The sequence below is a fragment of the Odocoileus virginianus genome, chromosome 30 (assembly GCF_023699985.2).
Source record: "Odocoileus virginianus isolate 20LAN1187 ecotype Illinois chromosome 30, Ovbor_1.2, whole genome shotgun sequence".
Lineage (NCBI taxonomy): Eukaryota > Metazoa > Chordata > Mammalia > Artiodactyla > Cervidae > Odocoileus > Odocoileus virginianus.
In genome coordinates, this window is record NC_069703.1 from 35935374 (window position 1) to 35950024 (window position 14651).

Below are 14651 nucleotides of genomic sequence, written 5' to 3' on the forward strand. Positions count from 1 at the left end.
TGTTGTGTCATGAAATGTCTCTTCTCAAAGTAGAAAGACTTTGTAATAACACAACAAAGCACTTGTTAGCAAAATTCCAGTGTCTTATTTTTCTGTTGCTCGGTGTCACCCTTACTGTATTTCGTATATGGGAAGTTTTGGAAAATCCTGAGTGTGGGGCTAAAGTGAATGATCGGCCTCCTGCTGTTTTTGTCCTTGACCTAAATTTGGCCAGTCTAGATTCTTTTCCTACTGCCACAGTTCTGTGGTACTGTTGTGCACGGCTGGCTCGGTGTATGGCATGCCAAAGATGTCTCTTTGGCGTCCCTATCTGAGAAAGCTCTACAGTTGAAATGGCTAGTGCAACTGAGGAAGTGAGTTTTAACTTTATTATGATTAATTTAGATTCCTATTTGGATAGGCACAAGTCACTAATGGCTACCATACTGGACAATTCAGATATGTAATATTTCCGTCAGCACAGAAAGTTCTTTTTGATAGCTCTGCTCTAGAGTTCGCTTACTAAGACACCCATTGGCTTGGCACCACTCTCTGAACAAGTAGACTGTTTTCCCAGCATTTTAATTTATAAAATGGAGATGGGGTGCGGATGCCCTTTGGATGCCAAGAATATTAATATGTGAACAAAAGCACTGTGCAGAACTTTGTTTCCTAAGGAAAAAGCACATCTTAAAAAATTCTGTGGAAAACTGATGATGGCATTTCTTAGAGTAATAACTGTTAAAAGATGTCTAGTAACTGCTAGCACAGTGGTTTGATTGAGAGGATTTATGCAAATGTCTCTTTGAAGGCTCTATAATCCATTATTACATTTTTCATTTAGGTACTTAAAGCTTTCACCAAAACACCCAGAATCAAATACTGCTGGAATGGACATCTTTGCCAAATTCTCTGCATATATCAAGAATTCAAGGCCAGAGGCTAATGAAGGTAAAAAAAAAAAAAAAAAAAAACACCAAGTGGTTGAATTAGCAGTGTAGAACCAGTCCCTCCTACCTGCACCCCAGAAAACCTCCAAAACAAAACAAAAACAGGAAAAAGATCAGAAAACCCTATTATGACAGTGATTGTAAATGATTACTTTGGAGGCCATTCCTTAAAGTATTAAAAACTAGCTTTCAGAGTTGATCGGAGATTTGATGATAAACCAGAGTCAGTCCTTAAATTGTTCTTTTTCTTTGTTTCTTGTTGATTAACTGTGCCTAGCATAAAGTGGGTGTGTGATTAAATGTTTATTGAATGAATTTGTTCACATATTCTTCTGAGAAGTTACCCTGAAGGGAGCTATACAGAAAATTACAGTGTCTCAGAAACAATGGATTGGGTCGTTGTAGTGGTTGGGATAGATTGATATAGCTTAATTTAAACTATTACTAAAGCTTTTGTTTATTGTTGGGTGCCAGGAAGCTAAAGTCAGCCTGGGTGGATTTTTGTGCTAATTACCCTTATGAGCAGTTTTTGGAGTTGCTCTAAGAGAGCATTTGGACACACCAGCCTTGCAAAGGTCTCTGTATCCTAAAGCTAAGGTTTTCTCTCCAAGTCCTATTTTCATGGTGAGAGTGGTTTGTGTAGTACAGATGCTACCTCCTTCTTTTATTTATTAAAAGACACTGTCTTCTCATTTCATTTACCAAACATAGTAAAAGGGAAATCTCTTTGAAAGAGGTCCCATTGAATGAACCTTGTCTTAACTACACCGTTCAGTCATCTCCCCTTTTCTCCTCTTTGGGATGTTAAGCATTGTTCTTTCTGCCAAAAACTATATAGAGAGAGCATTAGTGTTTAATTAAAAGTATCAGTAATTACCAAAGAGCCAATTCCTAAAGACACTATAATCCATCATAATTTTAGAGTGTTTGGTAGTTTGGGTGGGGTTCTTTGGGTGGAGTTTATGGCCGCAAATGAGCAAGAATACCAAAGGGAAAAAATATCTCAGTGCCAGTTGAGCAGGAATAAAAATTCTAAAAGTTGACACATTTGCCGATTTCCTTCTGTTATTTCAATGGGTAGAGATTTCCAAGCTACTCAGGCTTTTAAAAATTACTATTAAAATTTTAAATTGCAGCATTTTACAATTTAGTACTGAACTTCAGTGGTTTCTGGAACAATATTTACTGCATGAAATCGTGTTTCTATAGGGAAGGGAAACACTTGAGTGCTCAGGCCTGTCTTAGGTCTGTTAAACGTGTTTCAGTAGCTGCCACAGCTCGGGAGCAATTTTCCGTAGTAACTGTCTCTTGTTGTCCGATGAGTGGTTCTGTGTGAGCCTTGCGTGCGCGCAGTGAACAGTTCACTGGAGCCCCTCCTGTCCGTGGACCGTGTCTCTGCTCTGTTCTTCCTTCCTTCCTGCAGGCGGCTGTTCTCTGTACACCCAGATGTTCTTGCTGAACATCTTCTATGAACTCTCTAAGTTAAAATCATAATGTTTTTATTTCTCAGTGTGGCTGTTGGAAACTAGAGGGTGGTTGAATTTCTTTTGATGCTTGGTAAAGAGGAGAGGGAAATAAAATGTGTCTGCTTTAAAAAAAAAACTGCTTTGAGGGATGGGAATGGGGGAGGAGACTAGGGGAGAAAGTGACTCACTTAATTATAACTTTGTATTCTATTTTCCTATCAATTTATTCCTGTCTTAAGTAGCCACCTACGTGTACTTTCCTTTGAATTCTGTAACCAATAAGATCAAGCGACATAATAGATTATACTGCGCATAACTTAGAAGGCCTTTTATATTAAATTACCTATTGGTAAATAAGAATTCCAGTTGCCAAGCAGCTTCTCCCCACACTGCCATGAGATTTCAGAAAACAGTGTTCCACATCACTTGGAGCTTAAGGGGTCTCCCTTGTGTATATTTGTTGCCGGCCTTTTATCTGTCTGTTTAGTACAATTCAAATACCTTAAATAAGCCTTAATGATCTACCTCCTTATTCCCCCAAATAATCAACAACCTACATACACGTTGATTGGTTTTTCATTTTACATGGTAAATTAGAGTAGGCAAGTCTTTGATTGGTTTTAAAAACCTATTAAATATTTCACAAAATTCAGTGTGTTTGGACAATTTTAAGACCCTTTAAGACCTACTTCTATCTATGTAAGGGATTAGATGTTTGGATGCCTTAGCAGTTGGGCGAGTGAAACAGAAGGGCCAATGCTTTTATCAGGGTACAGAGTAAACAAAAAAGATCTAGAGAATAAAATAAATAAAAGGAAACATAGATAAAACATAATTCTTTAGTAACTTGTCTAAGGTGACCGAGAGTAACTGTGTTTTCTTTTGAAACATTAAAGGAGAAATTAATGGGTAATTACTTTTATGGGATGGGTTAGGTATGACCTGTCCCATATCTTTCACGTTTTTTTAAAATTCTTTGATTTCGTTAATTTATATAATTTATTAAGCTCCCAAATGTAACTCATAGATAATTTATTAGTCTGTTGATGTTTATAATATTCTTAGGAGGTCAGTGAATTTAGCAGTGATGAAATCTGCACTATATCCTCAGAGGCATATTCCATAATGTCCCAATTCCCATTTTTAAATGGAGGCAAGGAATCGTTAGGTTCTGATTAGTTCCTTTTTATTCAAGGTTTATTCTCCCTCCCTACTTAACTCCTCTCTTGCGCTGCCTGCCCTCCACTAAAAAGTGTGTGAAATCAGAGGATGGTTGTTCACCATTGTAGCAGTGAAATACCCATATTGGGTATTTAATCGTGTTTAAATACTTAATACCTTTCTCTATTTTCTGCCAACGTGTTACCAGACCTTTAAAAATTGCTTGTGTAAGATTACCTCTTTATTAAAACTAGCAGTAGCTTTAAAATAGTTTTATTGATGTAAGTGCACATAATTTTTTTCTTCACTGTAAATTCTTTTTCTGTAACAGAAATTGTCTTGTTTAGTTAATGCCTTCTGCCTTGTTCTTACTCATGCAGATTATACAATTCATAGAGTAATGCATGCTTATTGAAGAAGTTACAATAGTACAGAAACTAATAAAACTTCAGTGTCCTTTGTGAGTCATATCACATAACCTGTTCCCCAACAGTTAGGATGTCTCCTTCTTTTTTCTATGCACACACATTGTACTTAAATGTGTATTTGTGTGTGTGTGTGTGTGTGTATACAGCAGTTGTCTTTATCATGTATTATATGGTAGAAATACTTCCATTTCAAAGTGTAGATCTACCTCACTTTAAGAAATGCTGCTTGATATTCCATAATATGGAGTTTTTAGTTAACTATTTCGCTGCTGATAGACATTTAGATTGCCTCAAGTTTTTCATTATGACAAACCATGTTGCCACTGATATCCTCGTGCTAGATTTCAAATAGGTCAAAAGATTTTGTTCTCCAGAGACTATACCAGTTTATCATCCCACCGTGAAGGTATTCATTTCCCCACACTTCTGATCCTGGTGTGTTTGTGAGTGTTTATTAATATTTTGATTTTTCACAATTAAATTTAAAAAATAATTTGTATAGCCTCTGTTGTACTTAGTAATTTTTTATTGAGAACTTTTGAAATACCTTCTTAGAGATACAGCATTAGTACAGTAGGGGTATTAGAGAATAATAGTGCTTGTTACTAGTTACAAAAGACAAGGAGCTTAAACAAAAAAGGAGTTACTTTCTGATGGCCTGCTACTGCCTTCTAGTGGTTAATCTTGAGATTTTCATTTTAACCAATTTCAAATTCCTTTGTGATGGTTTGTTTTCAAAACTTTATTATGTTTATTAAATGATGTTCTTTAGTTCTTGTTACCTCATTTTTTAGTTCTCGTTACCTCGTTTTTCTTTGTTATCCATTCTTTATATTCTTCCATAAAAATTGTATGAAACTAATTCATCCTTCTTTGTTTTCATTAATACACCCTTTATTCCAACATTCTTAACTATGAAAAATCACTAACACTGGTCAAGTACAGCAAGTTGACTTCATTGCAGGTATTTTGTTAAGTCCAAAATTACAGGGCAGCAATTGTAATGTTCTGTTAGCCTCTGAATTTTAGTGCCTTACAGCTACAAATATAAACATTGTACATTATAAACCTTGTAAATTTAGGATATTTTATTTTTGTTTTGGATACTTTTGAGAATTAATTCAGGAAAAGGATTTATTTAGAGCAGATCAGAGATCATATACTTGCTCAGACTGATCATGCCACTCAAGTGCCGTTTGAGACATTATTTCAGTGTTTGAATTCAGTATTATCTTCCTTGTAGACCACGATCCTGTTCATTGTAATCTGATCAAAGAACAAGTCCTTGTATCTAATATGTATTTATTCTGTATTCACTGCTTTTGACAGAAGCATATTGAATCTTCAAAACTGAAAGCAAGCACTTCGAAGTATTTTATTTTTGCCTCAAGATTTGACACTTATGTTTACAGCCCTGGATCCATATAAGGGCTTCCCTGATAGCTCAGTTGGTAAAGAATCCGCATGCTATGCAGGAGACTGTTTCAGTTCCGAGGTCAGGAAGATCCACTGGATCATGTACTTGCTAACCAGTCAACTTTTTCTTACTGCCTCCTCCGTGAGCCTCTGAAATTTACAATTCACTTTATAATATCAGGGAATTGTAACAAGTCAAATTCCAAGATGTCAGATCTCCTTTCTTTGATGTTGAGAAAAGGCAAATGCTCTTCTCCTTTATCTCAGTATCTGTAAGATAGGATAATATCTAGTCTATGTCCTGTGGCTGCTCTGAGAATCAGGTCTGTTAACATGTTCTGCATCAAGTTTTTCAACTGAAAAATAGAAAGTAATGATTAATTGTTTTTTATTTATGAATTTTAAATGGTAATGGCAAAATAGACATCTTCAAATAAACAGAAACCAAACATTCATGTTAGCAGACTCATACTAAATGAAATACTACTAAAAGTAGCTTTTCAGGCAGAAGGAAAATGATTTCAAATGAATACCCAGAGATGTAGGAAGGAAGAGAAACCAAAAATTCGTGTAAATATAATAAAGTATAAATGAATACTGTCTGTATAAAAAAGTAGTAACTTCTGAAATTTAAAATATATGTCAAATTAATATAAAAAGCAATAGTAGCATGTGATTGAAGTGAAGTCACTCAGTCGTGTCTGACTCTTTGCAACCCCATGGACTGTATAGTCCATGGAATTCTCCAGGCCAGAATACTGGAGTGGGTAGCCTTTGGGGACCTTCCCAACCTAGGGATTGAACCCAGGTATCCTGCATTACAGGCAGATTCTTTACCAGCTGAGCCACAAGGGAAACCCATGTGAGACAGGAAGGCAATTAAATACAGTTAGAGTGCTCGGGCTCTTGCATTATCCTGGAAATGGTAAAAGGTATAATTATGCTTTAGTAAGTCAAGGAAACATTCTAGCCAAAAAGATGTGTAATACACGAGTAGAGGGAGAAATGAATAATAATTTTTTTTAATTCAAAAGAAGGCAAGAAAGAAGAGAACAAGAATAGGCAAATAGAAAACAAATGTATGATAGCAATTCTAAACCAAAGTTTGTTTAGACGTAAATGATTCAGATACTCCCAAGTAGAAAACAAAATATGCTAACAGGATTAAAAATAGTTGTTTATGTACAAGAAGAAATAGTCCCCCTTCACACACATTTGAAATACACACAGATAGATAGACCGACAGATCATCAGACCCAGGAAAGTTGAATGTAACAGTGTAAATACTAACCAGAAAGATGGTAAAGCTATATAGACATTGCACAAAGTAGACTTTGAGGAAAGAAGCATTGCTAGAGATAATGAAACATGTTTCAGAATGATTTTAAAAGATCAACCTACCAGGAAAATAAAATAACTCTAGATTCATATTTATAAATAAATTAACTACCCTGGCCTGGAGAATTCCATGGATTGTATACTCCATGGGATCACAGAGTCGGACATGACTGAGTGACTTTCACTTTCACCCTCAAAATATATAAAGCAGATTGACAGAGCTAAAAGAGAAATAAACTAATCCGCAATCTTGGTGGGAGATCTTAACTGACTCCTTTAGTAACTTTTAGAATCTGCCAAAAAGAAAAATTCAGTGAGAATATAGAAGAATTGAATAAGACAGTGAACAAGTTTAATCTCACTGATATTATAAATTTAATCTCACAGTGCCCCAAAACTGGAGAATATAGCCTTGTTTTTCAAACACACATGGAACACAAAATTGACTGTAAAACTGATGTGTGTGTGCGCTTAGTCGCCCAGTTGTGTCTGACTCTTTGTGACCACATGGACTATAGCCTGCCAGGCTCCTCTGTCCATGGGGATTCTCCAGGTGAGAATACTGGAGTGGGTTGCCATGCCCTTCTCGAGGAGATCTTCCCAACCCAGGAATTGAACCCAGGTCTCCCACATTGCAGACAGATTGTTTACTATCTGAGCCACTCAGTTCAGTTCAGTTCAGTTTAGTTACTCAGTCGTGTCAGACTCTGTGACCCCATGAACTGCAGTATGCAGGCCTCCCTATCCATCACCAACTCCTGGAGTTTACTCAAACTCATGTCCATTAAGTCGGTGATGTCATCCAACCATCTCATCCTCTGTCACCCCCTTCTTCTCCCACCTTCAATCTTTCCCAGCATCAAGGTCTTTTCCAGTGAGTCAGTTCTTCACATCAGGTGGCCAACGTATTGGAGTTTCAGCTTCAGCCTCAGGCCTTCCAATGAACACTCAGAACTGATTTCCTTTAGGATGGACAGGTTGGATCTCCTTGCAGTCCAAGGGACTCTCAAGAGTCTTCTCCAACACCACAGTTCAAAAGCATCAATTCTTTGGTGCTCAGCTTTCTTTACAGTCCAACTCTCACATCCATACATGACCACTGGAAAAACCATAGCATTGACTAGACAGACCTTTGTTGACAAAGTAATGTCTCTGCTTTTTAATATGCTGTCTAGGTTGGTCATAATTTTTCTGCCAAGGAGCAAGCATCTAAATTTCATGGCTACAATCACCATCTGCAGTGAATTTGGAGCCCCCAAAAATAGTCTGTCACTGTTTCCATTGTTTCCCCATCTATTTGCCATGAAATGATGGGACCAGATGCCATGATCTTAGTTTTCAGAATGTTGAGCTTTAATCCAACTTTCTCACTCTCCTCTTTCACTTTAGTCAAGAGGCTCTTTAGTCCTTCTTCACTTTCTGCCATAAGGGTGGTGTCATCTGCATATCTGAGGTTATTGATATTTCTCCCGGCAAGCTTGATTCCATTTTGTGTTTTATCCAGCCCAGTGTATCTCGCGATGTACTCTGCATATAAGTTAAATAAACAGGGTGACAATGTACAGCCTTGACTTACTCCTTTACCAATTTGGAACCAGTCTGTTGTTCCTTGTCCAGTTCTATCTGTTCCTTCCTGACCTGCATATAGATCTCTCAAGAGGCAGGTCAGGTGGTCTGGTATTCTGAGCCACTAGAGAAGCCCATAAAGCTGAACCATAAAGCAAATCTGAAAAATTTTCCAAAAGAAATTTGTATCGTATCAACCACAAAGAAAATAAGCTAGATATTGGTAGCAAAAGTACAGCTAGAAAATTTCTAGCTGAAATAAGCAGTGTATTTCTGAATAATCCATGGGTTGAAGAATAACATGATGAAAATATACCACGTCTAAATTTATATGCTATCATTTGGGCTTCCCAAATGGTGCTAATGGTAAAGAATCCACCTGCCAGTGCAGGAGACACAAGTGATGCAGGTTCAGTCCCTGGGTTGGGAAGATCCCCTGGAGTAGGAAGTGGCCACCCATTCTGGTATTCTTGTCTGGAAAATTCTGTGGACAGAGGAGCCTGGCAGGCTACAGTGTGTGGGGCCGTAAAGAGTCTGACAAAACTGAGTGTACATAGACACACACACAGCTTTGTTTAGAGGAAAATTTATAGCTCTAAATGCATATATTAGAAAAAAAGAAGAGCTAAAAATTGGTAACCTTAAAATATCCACCTCAGGGATTTAGTTAGATCAGCAAATTAAACCCAAGAAAGTAGAAGGAATGAGATACGCAAAGAGTAGAATTTTATGAAATAGAAAACAACTAGGACAGGATTAGCAAAGCTAAAAGTTCTTTGAAAAGTATAAGAAAATTGATGAATTCTTCACAGGAAAAATCAAGATAAGTAAAAGAAGGTAATAACCAATATTAGCAATGAAAGGGAATTACTACAGATCTTACATTTAAATGATTTGGGGAGAATGTTATGAAAATGTTTATGTTTATAAATTTGAAAACACTATTGCATAAATTTACAGAGAGTATCATGTAAGCAAATTGTTACAAGAAGTGATGCAAGATGTAAATTGTCTTATATTTATAATTAAAAACTCTCTCACAAAGATGACTTCGCTGATGAACTCTTCTAAGTATTTGGGGAAGATGTAACATCAGTCTTGCATATACTCTTCCAGGAAACAGAAAAGAGAATATACTTCCCAGCTTGCCTTTTGAGGTCAAACGACACAAAAACATCAAAAAGAAGGAGTCTTTCAGGCCAGTCTCTCTCAAACATAGTCGTAAAAGGCTAAAACAAAATATGCCAGATCCAGCAATATGATAAAAAAATAATACATATAACCAAGTTGAGTTTAATTCAGGAATGGAAGATTGGACATTCAAAAAAATCTATTCAAATTGTCACAATAATAGACTACAAGAGAAAAATTATGATATTATTTCAATTTATGCAGAAAAGTACTTGATAAAATTTAGTACTTATTAAAATGTTTATTTTTTAAAAGTACAAACTATATGTAAAAAGGAATTTCCTTAATCTGACAGAGAATCCACAGAAAAGTCAGACTTAATAGAGGAATAGTGAAAGATTGCCTCTTCAAACCGAGACTAGAAAACAATGCTATTGTCACCACTTCTATTTAGCATTGTATTGGTGGTTGTGACCAGTATAATAGGCCAGAAAAAGTAATGAGTCGTATGAGACTTGTGAAAGAAGGGATAAATTTGTCATTATTCTTAATTATAATCGAAAATGTAGAAAATCCAAAGTAATCTACAGACAAACCCTAACAATTAAAAAAAAGTGAATTATCAGAGTGATTGCATATGAGGCTATTATAAAAATCAGTTTTATTTGTGCCTGCTAGCAAGAAGCAATAGAAAATGTGATAAAAATATTTATACAATAAAAAAATCAGATATTTAGGAGTAAATGTAACAACAATGGACAAGACTTCTACATAGAAAACATAGAAGAAATCTCTTTTAATTTCATAAAATTGAATAAAATTTTTAAAAATCATAGATTGGGACACTCAAAATTATAAAGATTCCAGTTCTCAAATTGGAGTTGTGGTGAATCTATAAATCATTCAAAAGTTCAACAGTTTGTGTGTGTACGTGCTTACACACATGTAAATTAACATGCTAATTCTATAGTTTATTAGGGATATGTAAGGAGCCAGGAATAGCCAAGAGGATCTTAAAGAAAGATTTGTTTGAAAACTTATACTGCCTAATATCAGGATGTGTTGTAAAGGTACAGTAGCTAAAACTGTGGTATTAACAGGATAGACAAATAGAACAATAAAACAGAATACAGAGTCAAAAAACATCCCTGTCTCACACTATACACAATCAATTCTAAGTGGATTAGAGATATAAATATACTTGGTAAAATATCTTCTAGAATATAATGAAAAATAGCTTCATAATTTGGGTTTAGGTAACCAAGGCAACCACAGCCTTGTCTAACTCAGTAAAACTAAGCCATGCTGTGTGGGGCCACCCAAGATGGACAGTCATGGTGGAGAGTTCTGACAGAATGTGGTCCACTGGAGAAGGGAATGGCAAACCACTTCAGTATTCTTGCCTTGAGAACCCCATGAACAGTAGGAAAAGGCAAAATGATAGGATGGCTGGATGGCATCACCGACTCGATGGACAGGAGTTTGAGTAAACTCTGGGAGTTGGTGATGGACAGGGAGGCCTGGTATGCTACGATTCATGGGGTCACAGAGTCAGGCACGACTGAGCAACTGAACTGACTGAACTGAACTAAACACATTTCATGGCTATAAATCCAAATATTTTTATAGGAGCAGGATTTAAAATTGAGGGCAAGAATCTCTGTCTCAGCAAGACATTCTTCCCTAGATTTGAAATAACAGGTTTGTCTTTTTAACCCTTTTTTTTCCCCCGGTTTAGATATCAACTGTGTTGGGGCATGATGTGTTTGTATATGGGGCATTTAGTTATTAAAAAATGTTTATAGATGACACTATCTGAAATCATCATACTTGTTTTTATATTTATCTGTAAATTTGTTAGTCTCATCTCTTTCCCGCAAGTGAATAAATAAGCTCCTGGAGAGTAGGAACCTTGTCTGTTTTGTACCCCAGTGTCAGAGAGACCAGTTACTGACTGAAGGAGTAACATTTCTAGACTTTGGGGATTGGGTGATTTTCCTTCTTATAGCATTTCCATCTTTCTTTTTTTTTTTTAATTTTTTTCCTTTTTCATTTATTTTTATTAGTTGGAGGCTAATTACTTTACAATATTGTGGCGGTTTTTGCCATACATTGACATGAATCAGCCATGGATTTACATGTGTTCCCCATCCAGATCCCCCTCCCACCTCCCTCCCCATCCCATCCCTTTGGGTCTTCCCAGTGCACCAGCCCTGAGCACTTGTCTCATGCGTCCAACCTGGGCTGGCGATCTGTTTCACACTTGATAACATTTCCATCTTTCTTTCAGCTTTGGAGCGGGGTCTCTTGAAAACACTGCAGAAACTAGATGAATATCTGAATTCTCCCCTCCCTGATGAAATTGATGAGAATAGTATGGAGGACATCAAGTTTTCCACACGTAAATTTCTGGATGGCAATGAAATGACTCTAGCTGACTGCAACCTGCTGCCCAAGCTGCACATTGTCAAGGTAGGCCTGCAGGATGTGGGGTCACATTGCTATTAAACCTGATACCTTTTTACGAAGACAGGACTCCCCCTGTGTGTAAAACTTGGCTGATATTCTGACAGTCACAATTTAGAACCTCCAAACAGTGTAACTTAATATTGTCTAGGCAATAGGTGAAACACCCTAAGGTGTATTAAATGGAAAATTGTGTATGAAAATCAATGCCTATGTGAAATGGAAAATTTTTTTTCTATGACTGCATAAAAATTCAAGGTAACTTTAAAGTGGTTGCTACACTGACATACAGCATCAAACTTTGTTCTTTGATCACCTGGCTTTTTCTTTTCAATGCAGAAAATATTTATTGAGCATTTATTATGTGAATACATTTACTGGGCTTCCCAGGTAACACTAGTGGGGAGACATAAGAGACATGGGTTCAGTCCCTGAGTTGGAAAGATCCCCTGGCGGAGGGCATGGCAACCCACTCCAGTATTCTTGCCTGGAGAATCCTATGGACAGGGGAGCCTGGTGGGCTGTGGTCCATAGGGTCGCAAAAAGTCGGACTCGACTGGGCGACTGACACAAGTGACAGTGTGTGAAACACTATGCTGTATGGTTGTGCAGTAAAGATCAAGGTCAAGAAAAACAGATCGCAACTAGTGTGTTTGCAGCGATGTCTTTTTCAATCCATCTCTCAGAATAATGGAAATAAAAACAAGAATCGACAAATGGGACCTACCTAAACTCAAAAACTTTTGCACAGCAAAGGAAACAAACAAAATGAAAAGACAACCCACAGATTGGGAGAAAATATTTGCAAACGATGTGACTGACGGGAGATTAGGCTCCAAAATTTACAAACATCTCATGATTTTTAACAACATCAAAACAACCCCATCAAAAAATGGGCTGAAGACCTAGACTAGTGTGTATGTTTTAAAGTATTTATCCAGTGATTTCACTTGACTGTTTCTATTGTTGGTAAAGGCAGGAGTTTGCAGTCACCACCACACTTCTGAATCTCTGGTATAGTTTACAGTCCTTATCATTATTTTAAATGTCTAGTTATAATGAAGGGGTATAGTTTACAGTCCTTATCATTATTTTAAATGTCTAGTTATAATGAAGGGGACAGACTTCAAGTAGAGGCAGTTTTGAGAGGCTCACGGAATTAATTTGCCCTAAAATCAGATACATGTCTGGTTTATAAGACATGGCATATAAACATTAACGTTTGATCTCTTTGTATTTCAGGTGGTGGCGAAAAAATACCGCAACTTTGATATTCCCAAAGGAATGACTGGCATCTGGAGATACCTAACTAATGCCTACAGTAGGGATGAGTTCACCAACACCTGCCCCAGTGATAAGGAGGTTGAAATAGCATACAGTGATGCCAAAAGACATCAAAAGACATTACCAAATAAAAGAGGACTTACGAGAGAAATGTCTTCACATCTTCCCCTGACTAAGAACATACTTTTCCTAACAGACTGCTCCTCTTCCTAGAAAGTAGAAACTTTATTTGGCATGAACATGCAGTTATTCCAGATTAGGATAAAGGATAGACAAGGTGTAGTAGCTGTCTTGAAATATATATACTCTCTAAACAGTATTATTTTAAAATTCCTTTACCCTGACTATATCCCCTAGCCCGTATCCTCCTTTCCTCCAATTTGGAGACGCTCCATCACAGACTTTCACTTTAAAGGTAGTTTGCCATCTCTCTGGAGCCTTCATCACTGGAGTCCATTCACTGTGTATCGATGACAGAACTTTTGAGGTGCACTGTTCAACTGTTAAAATAGTAACTGTAAAAAAATAAAAAAAATAAAATAGTAACCGTGACCCCTTCAGTCAGGCCCAAACTGGTGCATAATGCATGGTACAAGGAATATTTATGTATTTTTGGAGTTTTATAATATTTAGTAAGAGTATATTAAAGGACTGCTACTGTATCAAAATATTCTCTTTCAGTTTAGTCTATCCTGGATATGTACTAAAGGATGTTACCACCTGAGAAGAGTGCTTTTACAGAAAGTCAGTGCAGATTTTGTTATTTTACTTTGTACATGGGTTTTTACTTTTGCCTAAAAGCATTTTTCTTTCATACTAATGATAACATCTGACACTACTTAGAAGCTGAAAGTTTAGAGGGAAGGATGGTATTTTCAAGATCTTCTCAAGCATATATGTATTTTGTCCAGTGACATTCATTTGGAACATTATTGATTTCTTCCTTTATTTTAAAAGTGCTCTTTTTTAAGGTAAGCATCAGCCTTGCTGTCTATAGATCTTTTGAGCAACACTATGTAAACTGTTATTTAGTTCATTTAGCTCTAGCAGTACAGTGATTAGTAATATAAAAGTTAACCTAAGGAATATAGCATGGGTTTGTCAAAATATCAGGCATATTTAATGTGGATAATCTAGAGTGCAGTATAAATCATATATTAAAAACAAGATAAAACAAGTTATTATTCTACCCCATTTACTGTTAGACTTCAGGTAGAGGATGGTTCACTCCTTTTGGACTAAATTATAGTTGTGATGGTGACTTCATATTTACTGCAGTTTTACCTAATCTCAATCATTGCATTTCCTTCAATTAAATTTTTCTGAAGCTACATTGAGGAATAGCACTCTGCATGTTTGTTTCTTAAACTGAAGTCCTAAACCAGGAATTTTTTTGTGTTGTAACAAGGAAGGATAAACATGATGAAAATAAAACTTTGTTAAGTATTTATTCACTTAAAAGAAGA

At 36.5% G+C, this 14651-nt stretch overlaps 1 protein-coding gene across 1 annotated transcript in view; it reads left to right on the forward strand.

Moving 5' to 3' along the window:
- Positions 1-13398, forward strand: part of CLIC4 (chloride intracellular channel 4) — a 69033-nt gene extending 55635 nt beyond the window's left edge. The window contains exons 4-6 of the mRNA XM_070458451.1: positions 824-930; positions 11726-11907; positions 13144-13398. Of these exons, the coding sequence (XP_070314552.1) occupies positions 824-930; positions 11726-11907; positions 13144-13398 (544 nt within the window). The remainder of the gene's footprint in view (positions 1-823; positions 931-11725; positions 11908-13143) is intronic.
- Positions 13399-14651: the final 1253 nt, after the last annotated feature.